This window comes from Corapipo altera, unplaced genomic scaffold (genome assembly GCF_003945725.1).
Source record: "Corapipo altera isolate COAL_440 unplaced genomic scaffold, ASM394572v1 107b, whole genome shotgun sequence".
NCBI classification, from domain to species: Eukaryota; Metazoa; Chordata; class Aves; order Passeriformes; family Pipridae; genus Corapipo; species Corapipo altera.
Window position 1 is genome coordinate 2,449,782 of NW_020884951.1, and position 17,369 is coordinate 2,467,150.

Below are 17,369 nucleotides of genomic sequence, written 5' to 3' on the forward strand. Positions count from 1 at the left end.
GCATGTTTTAGATTCCCACAGAACCAGACCTTTCTGCTAAAGACTCAACACCTCTCTTTTCCCCGCTGTGCACTCAGAAATCTGACAGTGCATATTTCCCTGTTTCCATAAGGCTTCCATGCTCTCTTCCCCATGCTCAGCACTGTGTGTGCCACAAGCAGCAGGGCTTCTCACAGCAGCTGTCCAGACGACAGACACAGGACCCCCCAGAACACCCTGGGATTTTTGAGGATTAATTATCTAAAACTGAAAGCAGGTTCAAAATTGAGTGGCTTCTGAAACAGGTTTTAAAGAGCTGTTTCTGCACAGGAAGAGTTGTGCAAGTACAGATACACCTTCCAGCAGGTGTGTATGGAGTGTGCCCCTCGCGTGTGCCCGTGCCAGGGGTGGGGCTGGGCAGGGCTCCCCACACTCCCTCTGTGCTCAGCCACCCTCGCCCCCGTTGCTGCCGAGGGATGGAGCCTGGAGGGCGCTGGCAGACATGGAAGGTAGTTCTGGGCCATGGGAGAGGCTCCTGTGGGTAAAGCTCCTGCCCGTGGGGTGTGGGCAGTCCGATCGGGGCAGGAGATGGTGTTCTGGCAGGCAGGGAGCGGCTCGGCCACGGGCCCTGCAGCACTGACACGACTCTCAGCTGCCTCCCACACCTTCCCCACTGGCAGCCACTGCCCAGAGCTGAACGACCTGCCCAGGGACGCCCTCGATTTTAAAATGATGCCAATTCGCCTTTTCTTTTTTATTTTTAGAGAGAGAATTGCAAGAAAAACATAATTTAAAATGTGGGCAACTCAGAGTGAGCTGTGCTAATGGTTGCCTTAACGATCCAGTTTCCAGTTTCCAAGAGACATTTCCAGGGCGTTGAGAATGTGCAGGTAATAAATAACACTGCAATGAGCCAAACAGGTGCCTGGGGAGGTTTCAGGGGCCGGCAGCACTCTGGGCAGAGCCTCGGGTGCCACCTGCCCCAGGGTGCCAGTCCCTTGCCCCCGCGTAGGGCACACGAGGGACAGGAGGCTGGCTCAGCAGCTGGCTTGCCACATTTCCTCCAGGTGGAAATATGTACCCTGTGGGTCCCTGCTGGCTGCATCCACCCCCCAGAGCCACAGGAGTGCTGAGGTGGAACCAAAACAAGCCCCGAGAGCGTTGGGGGGGGGTCCGATGCGTGGCGGTGCCAGCCCGGGCAGGGCGATAGCGCCCGGCACAGACACAACTGGGCCGCTGACAGCGGGCGGCGATGCCGGGCCCGGCACACGGCCCCAAGGCCAAGGCCAGGGCTCGCACAAAGGAGCTCGGCGGCTTTCGTGGCGGGAAAAAACAACCTCGATATCTCTCTTACAGCTGTAGGAAGAGCTTTACTGTTGTGTGAGAAAGCTTCTGTAAGGAAATGGAGAGTTTACTGAGCTCCTGCCATGTGCAAATGTTTCTGGGAGTAGAAACGATCATTTTGCAATGCAAGCATTTGTTTGTCATTAGTTAAATTTCACCAAGCAGCCACATTTCACAACACATCCAGAAAGCCAAGAGTGAGCACAGGTAAGAGAGGAGCCAACCACTTCTGACCCACAAAGGAAGTTTCCGTCTCAGCAACAGCCAGTACAGGGCACAACTGTCCCCTCGCCTGCGACTTCCCACCCCTAAGCCAGATCAGGACAAAGTGATGGCAGCTGCCATGCACCCTGGCACGTCTGGCACAGGAACCCTGGAGTACTGCATGCTAGTCCCACACCTTTCCCTCCGGGGAAAGGGGTATGCACCTTCATCACACTCTGTCCAAAACCTGCTTGTCCATCATGCTCAGGAGGACGCTGAGCCCAGAACTGAGCCAGCACTCACACGTGAACTCAGGTGACACAGAACCCTCTCCAGTCATTTCAACTGCTGTCAATTCTGAGACACTCTAATGTTGCCAGGAAGAAGTGCTGCCTTTAAACAGGCATTGCCTGTGCATGACATCCTCAAATGCAGTATTAAAACTAACTAACTTTCCCTCCTGCCTGGCCAAAGGTCTGTGACTCACACCGAGGGGCCAGACCCATGCCCAGCAAAGGGCACAACTGCTGACTTTGGGCACATCCTCATGTCCCGTTGCTCTGTCACTTGGCTGCCACTGGCTCCAGCCAGTGTTGAGCTGAGCCTGTGCCTGCAGCCACCACACCACGCTCACCCACATAACAAGGCCTGCAGGGAAACTCTAAAGCATCTCATCTGTTAAAATGCTGTGAGCAATTCAATCTATGCAGCCGTGGACACTGATTTTATTTCCTTTCTTCTAAATAGCATTGAGTGTGTTTCCAACCTGCCCGTGCCTTGTTTTCATGTGCGATGGCTGGCAGCAGAGGCACAACAGCATCTGAGAGCAGAGAAGGGCACAGTGTGAGCCACAGGCCTGGTAAACACACATGAGAACTGGATCAACTGAACCCTAAACCAGATTTAATAAAATAAATATTAGCAGATGACAACAGATTTTTCAAACATCCCAGCAATGGGGGCTGGCTGAAGGAAAATGCTTTGGAGAAGGAGAAGGTCCTTCCACCAACAGCTCTCAGGAGCAGGCTGGGCTCTCCAGTCCTGGCACTGCCTTCCAGCCTCGGGGGCACAAACAGCTTCCACAAGTACAGCTGCACAAATCCCTTCTCAAATCTCCAAATTAAACTCTGTTTTCTCTTTTCAAATACACTGTTTATTTGTTTTGACAGTTTATTTTTCACATGGCAGATCCCCACTGCAGCTGAAGTCTCCCCACCCCCAGTCCCTGGCTCTTTTCCCTCCTGTTCTCCTCTGCTGTGCACGAAGGCTGCTCCAGCCTGCTGCTGCATGGAGCCAGCCACTGTTTGTCCTGCTCTCAGGAGACAGCCCCAACCTGCCAACCTGACTGGCCAAGGCACTGCAGGCCCTCTGATGGGATGGATGGCAGAGCCACAGCATAACCCAGACCTCTGGGGAGGCTCCTCATTCAACACCAATCCTGGGCTCTCACCTTTCAGTCATCCCTAAGGAAGAAGCAGAAAAGGAGGTTATAAAGGTGAAAGGTGGCAAGTTTGCTACACCTGGAATGCAAAGCCCGGGTGAAGCCACCCTGCAGCCTCTGCACCTCACCAGTGGCTGTGGCAGAGGTGCTGCCTGCATTGGGGTACAGCTGAGATCAAGACTTCTGCCTCAAAACCTGAGCTCCAGCCAGGAGCTCAGGGAGCAGCTTAAATAAATGAGCTCAGAGAAGAGCTGATTTCCCCAGATGGAGCAGGTACCTACAAAAAGAGACAGCACAAGTGCATCACAAGGTCACTTCAGATGGGAACTCACCTGATTACAAAGCACGAAGGGGACAAAAAGGAAATGAGAAGCAGCACGGGCAGGCTGCAGCCTTGAGGAGCACCAGTGCCCTACACTGTATCCTCCTGGTGACTGCAGAGGCACCTGGAGTCACCAAGGACAGGACCTTGGTGTCCTTGGTACCCAAAGAGCCCTACTTAGTTCCCAAGGAGACAGTCTGTCCTGACTGATCTTTATGCAGTTAGTTTAATCCACACCATAAACTTCCATTCTCCAATCCATCTCCTCTGCTGACAAAAAGAAAATGTGCCTGTAAAGAAAGTCACAAATAATGAGATATTTGATCCATATATTTCATGCTCCAAGAGACACGGCCATGATTCCAGACAGGGTACAGGCTTACAGCTCCCAGGAAATTGTCCAGGGTACTGTGGGCTTGTAATGCCACGTATCAACTTCTGTGCCTGTAGGAGGAATTCTACCTTTCCCTCTCTCAAAACAAAGCACAGTGATGCTTATGAAACCCTCTAGAAGAGGGAATGATGCTTATGAAACACTCTGGAACAGGGGATGCAAGTTCTTGGTGGCTTTTCCTACGGTCAGTGTGCTGGGCAGATCTCCAGAGGAACAGAACACTGGACCGGTGTCCAGCCACGAGGCACAGCACCTTGGGTGAACCAGTCACGTGGCCTTGAGGCATTTCCACAAACCACTCAGCCAATCAACGAGGCACCATCCTGTCCCAGACTGAACCCAGCAGCTGCCGGAGGGTGGGACGATGGGGCACGGATGGCACGGGCAGGACAGGGGCTGATGTCAGTGCCTCATGCAGACTCCCTTCTCAGCTCTGCTCTGCTCAGCTCTGCTCCCCAACCCAAGTGCACCTTCTAGGCAGCAGGACGAGCCCTGCAGCCGCATTCACCAGCCTTCCAACACGGGAAGGACCCCTGGGCCCACATCCCGCTGGGGCCATCGGCACAGCACTCCCCGTCACCTCCAGCCCGTGGGCAGCACACCCAGGCAGCCAACCCTCAAGCACCTCACCCCCGAGCCCCCACTGGGATCACCTCGGGGCACCCTGGATCTTCCCAAGAGCCAGGCTGGCCCCCGCAGCCATCCCTCCACAGGGACCAGGGCACTGCACCTCTGCCCACGCCCCGGAGGAGGACGCTACTGGGACAGGGTGTCCCCGTGGTCCCTTAGCTAACCACAGCATGTGGTACAGTGCTGCCAAGAGAAACCCAAGGTGAAATAATTCCAGTGTCACACAGAACTCCAAAGGTATTTGGAATTTAACTTGACAACAAGGATCAGGTGGTGCTGGTAGTCAGAGGTCAGTGGTCAGCTCCCACCTGGGCTGCTGAGGGATGCCAGGATTCATTCCCAGACATGGATATTTAAAACACAAAATATTTTCCCCTCTTCTTTGGCATTATTGCTACGGAAACCAGTGCTACAAATTCTGCATTTTCATTTCTCCCCTGGATGAAGCATGAGGCAAAAACAGTCAGATGGCAACAAGGGCGGGACCCAGCGTGGAAACACGAGGAGACCACAAATACCATGGATTTGGCACCCACCTGGGGAGGCACACGGCATGAGCCAGCACTCTCCCCCTGGCACAGAGCCCTGGGATGGACAGGCATGAGAGGAAGAAGCAGAACCTCCCATCTCGGGGAGCAGCCCCCGCTCCCACCCCTCTCACAGGAGGGATGCCAGGGCTCACTGCGGTGGCTCTGCACTGCTGGTCCCACAACTTACCAGCAGAATTGGATTATTTTTAGGCATGTTTATACCAAGACCAAACCTTTTCAGAGACACAACTGCAGAGGCATAAAAATCCTTTTCCTTATTATGTCTGGAAATGGATATAAGCTCTATCTGCAGAATTTCCCTTCAGCTCTGCTGGCAAAGCATTGGGTTTCTGAAGGAGACTTCACAACTTGTGCAACACTATCATGTTCCTGCATTCTCCAAGCGGATCATGCTGTGAGTCATCCCAGACAGCATAAACACACTAATTATAACCAAGGTTTCACCTACTTAGTGCCAGGTCTCCCTGGCACTCTTAGCACTGATCTCAGCAGCACAGGCAACACAGAGGCAAATTCCTCAGCAACCCATGGCCACCAGCTCACATCCACTGGGTCCTCCGGCTCCATGGCCTGGCCTTCCCAGCATGCCCAAAGCTCACAGCTGCCCACACCTGTCAGCTGCAGCAGGACCAGGGCAGGAGTGGGGCAGGGCTGGGGCAGGAGCGGCGCAAGACCAGCCCCTCAGCAAGGCCTGGATGGATGGATGGACAGCCAGCTATGCTGGTATCAACCCCAGTGGCACACACCCCCAGCCTGAGGCATCCCAGCCCAGCATAGACTGGGAAACAGAACTTTGATGCCAGTTTGCTCTTTCAGTGACACCAGGCAGGGACAGCCAGATCTGTCATTTTGGGGCTGAGAGCATTTCTGGGGACATACAGAAGGCAGAGCCCTGCAGTGATGCAGCAGTGCAGCTGGCTGATGCCAGGGACCCACAGGCGTGGGAGGTTCTTCCATCACCACAGACCCACACTGGAGCTTTCACCAGCCCTGCTGGGCAGCAGTACCCAGAGAGAGCCGTGGCGGTTTGGCAATCAAAGCCCTACCCCTCCTCCTCTGCCGTGCTCTCCCGAGCAGGCAAGGAATGAAAGCAGACAGGAATCGTTTTCTTTCAAGCCCGCCTGCAAACCAAAACACAGATGCCACATCTAATTTTAGGCCTCCCAGCCTTGAGAGTGTTCTCTGAAGTCTCTTTGAGCGAGCAGCAAGATAGTCAGCTCAGGACGTCCTGCCACAGCGGTCGTGCGCCCGCCTTGACCCCAATTCTGAAACGCCAGGAGGGCAGGGGCAGAGCCCCATCCTCTCCTCCCGCCGGCAGGGCACACCATGGCCAGCAGTTAACAGATCCCCACTGATCCCAGAGGATCCTGCAGAACACACTGAGCTCCCTTCATTAACTGGAATCATGTGCAGAGGGACTGGCTGGCCACCCTGCTAACCCCAGGCTGCCACCTTATTCATGCTGAATATGACAACTGCTCCAATTCAGGCCATAATCCAAGGATTTAAGCACCCACGCAGCAAAAGGGAGGGTGAACTGAGCAAAGAGAGAACTGCTGCCCCCTGGGCTCCCCTTAGCTCCCACCTCAGCTCAGCCCTGTCCAACCCTCGGCACAGCTCCAGGGTGATGTTCTGTCCCAGCACTGTGCTCTGCTCCCCCTTCAAAGCCACCCCAGACACAGCCCAGAACCAAGGACCCAGCACTTGGCACAGGCTGTGCTGTAAACAAGAAAGGGAAAAAAATGCCTTTGCTGCTCTTGTTTTTCTAACCATTTAAAGATGCTCCCAGGAGACTTGGGAGCAGACTGGGAAGTAACAGGTTTCTTTGCAAGAAGATCCCATTACCAGGGAAAAGACTTTCTGACCACAGGCAACATGTGAAAACAAAGCCAATTACTGAAAGGCAGAAAACGAAATCCATGCAAACAGTCTGAGTTCACGAGGATGACCTCACACATCCTGAAGCACAGGAGCACACACGGGGACGAGGCCCGGAGCCAGCCTGGGGGATCACGGGTCCCCCCAGACCCACAGGTCCAGGCATCAGACCCAAGATAGACAGGTGCCCCCTAGCCCTGCCCTGCCAGGAAGCGGGAGAGGGGCCAAGGGTGACCTGAGGGGCTGGTTCTCAGTGTCTGAGTGGGGAGAAGGAGCGATGCCAATCCCACATCGAGCCCTGTGCCGCCCATGCAGGGGCTCACGGAGCCTCAGCCAGGGGCCAAGGCCACCTCTCCTCCCCACGGGCAGCACAGGCCACGGCACCCATTCTCCACGGACATGTCTGCAGAGGGAATGCTGCAGGCCCCAGGGCAAGGGATGGGTATGTTCCTCATACAGAAGAGAACACACACACTAATCTCTGTGTATGGTGTTCACAGAAAGAAGAGGATGAACATCCACAAAGGTGCACAGGCACACACACGATCCAAGAGAAACTGTAAATCATCTGAGCTATCTTTGCAGGGGAATTTCATTTTCCAGTTAATGCACCTCATCACTTCCTAGATGAAAGCAATTAATCTGATCTGCATGAAATTCCTTTCTTCCTTTCCCATCTCAAGAGGAAAGAGGAACTGCTGAGATACTCTGCCCCAGCCCTCCCAATGGCACATCAGAAGATGTGTGGATGCTGCTCTGCAGTTCAGCACGAGGGGGAGGAGGCAGGAGCCTTCACAAGGAAATTACCAATACAGAAACTTGTGCCTGGGCTCTGTTCTCAGCACACGGGCCAAGGTCATAGCATTCTTTCTGCCATTTTTAACCAGCAAAGAAGCCAGAGCAGCTAAAATATGTAACAAGAGCCAAAGTGCTGAGGGACTGGTAAAAACACCAGAGAAGTGAAGTATCATCTTGGGAGACATGAGAAACCCCCTCCGGCCATCTGTAGGCAGAGAGAGCACGGAGGGAAGAAAGTAAAGCCCAGGGTTTTCCCACCTCATCCCAGAGACTGAACACATCCTCTCTAAAATGTATTTTGGAGATCTGCAGCCTCCCCTCTGGCATTTGTGGGGATTGGTCCCACAGGCAGCAATTCCAGGAGCCCTCAGCGGGATGGGAGTCTGGCAAAAGAAGAGGCTGCTGCAACAGAAGGATTTGCCCCCAAGGCTCTTTCCAAAGCCAGCGGCTGCAGCCAGCCTGTTTCTGGTCCTTGCTGGAGCTTATTGGTGTGGAGGGAGAGAACACCCACCAGCCTGCACCCACCCAGCACACACCCACCCATCCTCAGGCGACACCAGTGCATTGAGGCCAGGCTGGACAGAGCTTAGAGCAAGCTGGTCTGGTGGAAGGTGTCCCTGCCAACGGCAGCAGAGTGGAATGAAATGGGCTTCAAGGCCCCTTCCAATCCAAACCATTCCATGAGTCTATCATCAGATTCCCCAGGTTCCAGCAAGAGCTTGACCCTGAGCCTCACAGGTGGTGCTGGCACCCGGCTCAGGCAGCAGGCACCCAGGACATCCCCCCAGCACTGCCTGTCACAGACACCTGGCTACAGACATTAAAGGAGTTAAAGATAAATCGTTATGACTGCGGCCATGCACAGCACATGAACAGCAGCCAGGACTCTGCATGGAGCTCTCAGGCAGCTCTCGCTCTGCACAGCCTGAGCAGGGCTCTGCCAGCCCAGGCACACCCCAAATGTGTCCCAGGGGCATCCAGAGATCTCCAGGCAGATGTGTAAAAGGGTAAATGTGCCTGTGCCTGGGTGCTTGCCCCAGCTAAGGCTGCCCGCAGTGCTCCCTCCCCTCATGCCAAGGATGGCCCAGACCAGTACTGTCAGTGTCCCAGTATTGGTGGTTCTGCACTGACTTTATCAGCCTGATTTAAGCCATCTCTTTTGCCCTCAGAGCTGTTTGGGAAGGGACAGCCACTTTCCCTGTGTCTTGAGTTCAGCACAGTCCATTCGCTACCTCCAGGTAGTGCAAAGGAGGCAGCCACTCAGCCCCCCCAACAGAAACACGAGCTCATTCCAATAATCACTATATACTTAATAGTGTGCACTCCCTCCCTCTTTGACTAGCACAGGGAAGCCACCAGGACACCTGCAGAGAGCACTGGTGTAATCCACCCCTGTGGACACCCGAGCTACGTGGAGCCAGATTAACTCAGGCAAAGGGCAGCAGCTATAAATACCTGGAAAACTAGCTTATACTTCTGAGATTATTTCTACTACTGCAAATCACTTAATCTGAGGTCTATGTCCCTACAAATCATTCTCATCACTTCTGGGGACAAGTTAGCACTTGACTTCGTTTTCACTATTTGCAGATGCCTCCCTAGGGGGACTGGGGAGCTCCAAGCCACAGCACAGCGGGTGACCTCGTTCTTTCTGGCCTCTGCTCAGACTGCACAAAACAGGGAGAAGGCAGCGACAGGAGAGCAGTGAAGCCAAGTTGAGCCAAGGTGAACAGAGCCTGCCCCCCCCTCCCCCCCCCTCTGGATGAACAGAGCCTGCCCTCCCATCCCACCCCCTGTCTGGATGAACAGAGCCTGCCCTCCCATCCCACCCCCTGCCAGCGCCGGCAGCCGGCGAGCGCGGCGGCTCCTGCCCGATCCCGAGGCACGGTGCTGCACTCCCGTAACCCCACTCCTGCAAACACTATCCCGGCAGCGGGACAGGGTCAGCCCTCCCCGAGGGGCACTGGGGTCGGCAGAGGTGAACAGGCCAATGGACGGGGCACAAAGTCCAGCACACAGCACGGTCCCCAGGGACAGTCCCCAGCACAAAGCCAGCCTGGGCCCCAGGACCCCAGCACTGAGCTGCCAGGACTGCAGCCACTCATACGCACCGAGGAGCTGCTGCCAAGCCACAACCTCCTGTCAAACCTCATCCCCTGCCTGCAGGACAGGGGCAATTCTTGTTTTCCACAATTGCCTGGAAGATGAATGAATTGCTGTGCATGAGTGCTTCAGCAGTAAGGTGCTGCTGAAGCACAAAGTACTACTACTGGGAGTATTTTTTTTACTGTTAGAGGATACTTTGAACCTCATTTAAAAATATGAGCAAGGGGAACCAGGGTTGCGATGATGAAATTTAAAGCAGAACAAAGACAAGCACACGCCGCAGTACCTGTGAGCACTGCCCACTGCAGGCAGCTGACAGGGGTGAGTAGGGCACCCCTCACCGTGGGGATCTCCTCTGGGAGGCTCCTCCATCCCTTTGCCCCTCATCTGGAGCTGAGAGGAGGATTAAGTGCAGTTGGACATGGATGAGTAGCACGGGCAGGTCAGCAGAGACAGAGACAACAGTGGAAACAGTGAAGAGGGAATTTGGATGGAGAACCTGTCACAAGTCTTTGCCATGACAACTGGGCCAGTTCCTTTTCATTTCAATGAGCTCCCTTGCACCACTGTTAGTGTTCACAAACAGAGCCAGCTCTGGTCCCCACAGTGTGCAGCGACGGTCGATAGCGGGGCTACCTGCCAAGGCCACCTCTGGGCACACCTGCACTGGCCACACACTAAGGGCTGATGTGACTCTATCTGCCTCTTAATTGTTTACTGGGCATAAATGCCTCCTGTGCACGCTGTCTCTTGGCTCTCTGGAGGAAAAGAAAGCTGGAAGGGATCCAGTACCCCCACAGGAAACACTGCCATTGCTGCTTTCCTAAAACATGGTGTAGAGCTGGGCTCATCCAAGGCAAGAGGAGATCACTCCAGTCAATGTTCATGTCTTACCCAATGACGACCCCAACAAGAGGTGCCTGTGCCCTCTGTGCCACGTGACCACCCGAATGTGGTGTCACACAGCCACCCTCACCAGCTGGCCCAGGCTGTCCATGATGGCTTTAAGGCATTTGCTTCATGTCAGTTTGAGGTGCAGAAGTGCCTTTTGCAGAAAACCCTCAAAAAAGAAAATTCACTTGCAAGAAGTAATGAACTGAGATGAACAGGAGGAGGAGAAGCCCATGGTTCCCAGGCCCTTCCAGCAGCTCAGCTCAGCTCATGTCCTGGCCCAGCGCTGCTGCCTTCGGGCTCACAAGGTCATCCAGTGGTTTTTCACTTGCAAATATGTCCAAGACTGCAAAGCCCCTGGAAATACATTGGGAATGCAGCGGGAACCAAGCACCACAGGCAGAGCCGATGCGTCTCAAGACACAAGGTGATCTTGCAATACACCAAACACAAAAATCCTCCTTCTGTAACTCAGGTGTGTGCGGGGCTCCTGTGTCAGGACCATCCCAGACACCACTGCAGCCCCAGGGCTGACATAATCCCATGGTACCCATCATCCTATGGCACCATGCTCCGAGGCCTCATGCTGAGTGGTTGTCCAAGGGGAATCCTCTTTTTTTCTACATATTTCCAATGTCTCAGAGCCATCCACAGCTGCACAGATCTCTGTGGTCCCCCAGGGCAGCACTGAGAAACAAACAGTTTTTACTAGAATTCATAGAAAGTCTCCCACAGAATAGTTTTCTTTCAGTAAACACTCATTTGATAAATTTAAAACATTCCAGAGGATGATAAAATAAATACAATTATTTCTTTTGTAATTTTAGTCCACAATCACTAGCAGAAAGTATCCACTGCAAACCCAAACCCAGCAGCCTCCAGTGAGTGCTCCAACTCCAGACAGCAACTGCCAATGGAGAACTGTCAAACTGGGACAGCCACCTTCAAAACAGCAATTTACAAAATATGAATGAGGGTCTGTGCCAAGACAGGAGTTGAATTAATGGGAATGACAGAAAAACACAAAGAACTGACCTACTGTTCTCTACTACAAATTATTCTTAACCCTGTGGAATGAAACTGCTTTCATCACATCAAAACAAATATTCCCATATGACTACAACATTTTCAATATTTTAGGAAATTTCAGGATTTCTTCCTGCAATACATGGCACTGTTTCCAGCTTTCCTCCCAGCTCAGGAGCACACTCTCCTGCCATGCAGACTTTGCCTTCTGATCCGCTCCAGCTTTCCCGGTGCCTGTTCCTCCCGCTGCCCACCCGCAATCCGCCTTCCCCTCCCCTTGGGACGCGGCAGTGACCCCTGGCACAGACACAGAGCGGGCTGTTGTCTCTGCCAGCGCCCAGCACGGCCTTGGAGGATCCTGGCACGGGGGCGAGGGGAGCTGGCGTTGCCCCTCGGATGCCGCTCGCCTTCGCTGCCTCGCTACAGTGTTTCTGCTTTGATCCTTCCCAGGGCTGTCCCACACCTTCCTCACTCTGAGAAAGGGACCACGGGCAGTGACTTCCAGGAATCCCGGGTTCTGTGGCTCTGGGACACGATCCCAACTCCACACCCACTGACACTTGTACCCATGGTGGGGTTCCTGCCCTGAGAGCTGCTACCCATCCCCATGGCAGGGATCTTGTCCCAGGGAATGACACCCTGGGACTACTGACCCAGGGGTGACTCCTGTCCCCTGGACTACAAAACACACTTTATTTCTTATTCCCAATCAGCATTTTGACACTTCGAGAACATACTTCTGTCCTCAAAGCAGCACCAAAGCACTTCCTATTGTTAACTGGCTCTTGAGCTGGAATGAAGTTCTCCTAACAAGAAAACCAGTGGTCATGCCAAAGACTGGCTGCAAGGAGTAATGCAAAGCACAGCTCATCTGTGCAGTAGATAAATACCAGGGAATCTGTAAATAGCAGGAAGAATGTAAAAGCTGCACAAGCAGAAGGAGAGCTGCCATGGACAGATCCTGTACAGCTTCTTGGGCAGATCCTGTACAGTTTCATGCTCAGAAGCCTCGGGAATATAGGACAGAGCACACAAAATGCCTATGTGACTCCAACCCACTGGTGTCCTTCAAGCTTTCTGTGGATTATTTCCTTGGCAAAAATTTTTTGATTTCTCAGCCGCTGCTTCCAACACCAAGTGCCCCATAGAGCCTGATCTTGCACTGCAGTCAGCACTTGAGAGAAACTAGGGCAGAATAATCATTGCTGATACCAAGCATGAGACTATGGAACCAGTTTCCAGAGGGTATGAGAGCTCAAAAATTCAAGACGTGAAGAAGAGGATGGGACAGCACAGAGGAAGATGAGGCAAGGTCTGCCCTTGAGCATTGAAGAGGCAGAGAGATGCTGTGTGCTGTCAACAGCCAGGCAGGTCCCACGCAGACACCCCACGTGTCTGCCCTCCACAGTCCAGCCCCTGACAGGTGACCCACCTCCCCTTCCCAGTGGTAAAGGCAGAGCTGGAGCGTGAGAGAGCAGGGAAGAGAGGGAGGGACAGACGGAGGAGGGAGGGGAAAAGGAGGAGACCGTTTTATGAGGCTCAATGTATGTTCGGGAGGAGGCAGAGGATCTTGCAGTGCCGTGCTCCAGGCAGTGTGGGGCAGTGCCCGCTCGGCTGCTCCCCTCGGCCCGAAGGGTTCTCCTTGCTGAGCACAACTCCAGCGTCCTGATGGCTCCAGTTACCTGGCCTCAGCACATCACTTGTTTCACAACCTCAGCTCCAGCCGTGAGAGATGAGCACCCTGCCACAGCCTGGTAACACGGCAGCTCACACCCCTCTGAGCCCCGAGTTCCCTGGTCCAGCCCCAGTGCTGCTATTACTCTGTGTCTTACTCTGCCCCTCGGCAGAGAAAGGATTGAGAGGTGCTGAGGAAGAAATTTGTTTGTTTTCTCTTCTCCATTTATCAGGAACCAACAACAAGCTTGACTCTGCCAGGCTCCCTGGCCCTGGGTCTGTATGGGCTGGAGGGACCAGCTGCTCACACAGCATTCTGCCACCCTCCACTTGCTTCCAAAAGAAATATTTACACCCTATGGTCAATCCCCAGAGCAGAAAGGTCACACTGACAACAGCAGACGGGAGGGTCAGCCCCTTCCCAAGGGCTTTGGAGTCCTGTCAGCACAGAGCTGGGAGTTCCCAGAGCCCTCCTGGGACAGGAATGTTGGGGCAGCTGCTGCTGGGCACGGACTGGGAGTGAGGGCAGCCCTGAGAGCGGCCTCCTACCTCATCTCATCTCTCAGGGTTAACAGCTGCCCTTCATCCCTTCATCTCTTTGTCAGAATCTTATCTCCTCCCTCCACAGGCAGGAATTACTGCAGGTGTTATCTGTAAGCTGTACCACAATTACAGAGCTGAAATGATTACAGAGCCCTCGAGCCAGGCGATGCATAAACATGTGGCACTGGCCCAACCTGATCACAGTTGGACTGGGAAGAGGAGCCACAGGTAGGTGTGACCAGCAAACACCAGGATTCCAACCAGTATCAGCAACAAGTGACACCAGTGATAGCAAATGCCACTTAAAAAAATCTGAAGCTACGTGGACTGCAGATTTTCCTGAGCCAAGAGATCCTTAAATCCTTTTCTCCTCTTTCATTCCATTGTTTTGGTAGCAGCTCCTTCTCTGATTTCATTTCAGCTTAAACCAGAGGCCAGCCCTCCCTACCCACTGCTGTGATTCATCTTCCAAGTCATTCTGATGGTAGAACCTTGGATTTATTCTGTCAGCGCTGTGTCTTACTCCTGAAAAAGGTTTTTCAGTCACCTCAAAGACTGCTGGTAGTAATGATGCAACAACCAGAGCACAAAGATGAACAGCTCAGAGTCTATGGGGTGACAAAAGCTGGGATTAGTTTGCTAATTACATGTAGGCACAACTGGCCCAATGAAGGACATTGTACCAAAAGCTTTAAATTAATCCAAATTGTATTAATGTCCTCAGTCTTTCTGTGTGATGTGTCAGCACCTCTAAATCCAGACACCACTCTGCCATCCAAAGGGGCAAAAGTGGCTACAGACCTGCCCAGGAGCAGCAGCCATCCCAATTCCCCCCAAATATTAACAAACTGCTCATGCGTTAGTGTCATATGAGGGGTGTTTGACTCTAACTCAAAAAGTACTTATCCATACCTGGCCACAACTGCAACAGGGCAGAGCTGAGCTTGGGAGAGCTTCACCTGGAAGATCCACGATCCTGCTGGCAGACAGTGAGACCATTCGGAGAGGGAAGCAAGTGAGAGCAACACACCTTGAAATGCTCCTTATTCTCCAAAGCAGGCTGTGTGTGCCACTGCCCTCGCCAGCACCTCCAGGCACAGGGAGCAGAAGCACCAATCGCCTCAGGCTGGGTGAGTACCCAGGAGTGCCCCCCACTGCCCTCACAGAGCGCTGAGGCTGCATCCTCTGAGGCTACGAGGGGAAAGCTCGCTGGGCAATGCCATGTAGGACAGGAGCTCAGACCCAGCACCAGACACAAGCAGGGGGGTGCAGGTCCAGAGCCAATTATCCTTCCATCAGGGAATTTTACTACAGAGCCTCTTAGCTCCCATGACCCTTTCTCCTTGCAGGCATTGTTGCCTGTAATGCTGGCACACAACCCACCAGGCTCCAGCAGCAGAAGAGCTGCTCCTGTGCTGGCACCGCCAGAGATCTAGGAGAAAACACAAAGCTGCAGGAATGGACCAGTAGCACACTGTAAAGCTAATGGAGGCTTTGCTAGGATGAAGTGTTAAACCTGGCAGTGATTAACACACACGGCTTGAGCCAGACCACGACAGAGCATTCCGCTCTCCTTACGGTGTTTGAAAATTGCATCTGAACACAGAGAAAGGATAAATTCCGTCAGCCCATCGTACCTTCACAGCAGCAGGGTAGTGCTGTACAAGCACTGGAGTTCAAAGGACAAGATAGTGGTGTTGAAAAGGTCACTGTGCCAGCTCCGAGACCCCGCTGATCCCACAGAAGTCTGCCAGGGGAAGCAGGACGCACTCACGGCACACTGAACAGAGCCGCAAGGAAGAGGAGGATACAGCACTTGCCTCAGGAACGAGGGAAATGTCATTTATCTCTAAGGCATGACTCGGGCAAAATGTACCTGCTGCTGTCTGGTCCAGCCCCCATGACTGCCCACGGACCCCACGGGAGCCCAAACCTGCTCTCCTCAGCACAACGTTCCCTGTCCGTGCAGGATCCTGCACAGGCTCTGCAGGCAGAACGGCAGCACGGCCGAGCCTGCTGTCGGCACAAACCTGCACCACCATCGCCAGTATCCGGAACGCTGAACTTTTCCAACTTGATTCCTCCCTGCTCCCTCTGTGCTGATTCCAGCAGAGATTTATCCAGACTCCAGAGACATACCCGGGACTTGCACAGCTCCTGCCACGCACAAAGCTCACAGCTGGATGATGCTCACAGCTGGATTCTTTTTGACCTATCTTTAATTTCATCCCCTTATTTTTTGCCAAGCCCTCAACTTCTCTGTACGATCCCTCAGTAAATCACTGCATGGATGGAAACTGCCACAGTGCCCAAATGAAGCCACGAACATTTAAAGCACAAACAAGCCCAGAGGCAGCACAGTTGCCCCATGCTAATTTAGCGGGAAAATCTAGTTGTTCATTTCAGCCTTTGCTCCCACCATCCCGAGCACCACAGGGTGAGCATGTGGATGCAGGACTTCCTTGACTGCAGACCCCAGCTGAGGCCTCACACACTCGTGGCTGGGGCTGCCTCTGAGCCAGCAGAAAATCGCTTGTGCAGCCCTGTCTGCCTCCTGTTTCCATCAACACGGCCGTGCTTTGCCGTGCTGATGGATGAGCACACAGGTACCCACTGGTTTAGATGCTGTACACGATTTTACAGAGGTGGTTCATCGCCTTTTTTTGAGGGTAATTCACCAGGAAAAATTACTTTTGATCAAATCCTACTTCTCCAACAAACTTCTCCTTCCCTGCTGCATTCCCAAAACCCATTCTAGCTCTACTTTAAAACACATTTTCTACCCGTACTTAAAACAGCCCGGAAGCACAGGTAATGTTTTTCTGCCGCTACATTCGGGGTTCCCTGCTATGCACAGCGCATTCCGGGCGCTGGGAGGATTTTAATTCGATCTTAAGATCCGTCCGTGCTTCAGGCACAGCATCCCGATCCTGCCCACTCCCAGCGGCGGGGAGCGTGAAGAAATGCGATAAACACAACGAGACAGCGGGGGCACCGGGTACTCCAAGGTACTCCTGGCACGATCTCGCCCAGTCAGTCCCAAGCGACAGCGTCCCGGCAAAAGGGAAGGTGCGGCAGCGGAGAGGGGCACCGAGGACAGAGCGGGGCTGGAGTCGCGGGGTGCGCGGGGCAGCTGCGGAGGCAGAGGGGCGGCCGGAGGGGCGCGGTGCAGGGTCGGGGTGAGGGGCGCAGGGTGCCGGTGGGATGCAGGACGCGGGGTGCCGGCCGGCGGGATGTGGGATGCAGGGTGCAGGATGCCGGTGCCGGTGGGACGCGGGTACTCACCGGAGGTCGCCGTAGGCGCCGGCGTAGCCCTCGACCCAGGGCTCCAGCTCGCTCTTGATGCCGGCGGCGGGGGCGGCGAAGGGCGCCCGGCCTGGCGGGTACCAGGCGTCGGCGGGGCAGTCGGCGGGCCCGGCGGGCGGCTCGGGGCACGGCCCGTACAGCTGCCCCTCCTCGGCGAAGAAGGTGGGCCAGGGTGGCGCGGGGCCCGGCGGGACCAGCTCGGTCCCGAAGCGGCACGGACCGCCCCAGCCGCCGCCCGCCGCGGGCCCCGGCCCCGCCGCGCTCTCCAGCTTGACGCGGCCG

At 54.2% G+C, this 17,369-nt stretch overlaps 1 protein-coding gene across 1 annotated transcript in view; it reads right to left on the minus strand.

Moving 5' to 3' along the window:
- AR (androgen receptor) overlaps positions 1 to 17,365 on the minus strand; it is a gene marked incomplete at its 5' end in the record, with an annotated part of 38,753 nt that extends 21,388 nt beyond the window's left edge. The window contains one exon of the mRNA XM_027663136.1: positions 17,067 to 17,365. Coding sequence (XP_027518937.1) covers positions 17,067 to 17,365 — 299 coding nt within the window. The remainder of the gene's footprint in view (positions 1 to 17,066) is intronic.
- Between the last annotated feature and the right edge of the window lie 4 nt (positions 17,366 to 17,369).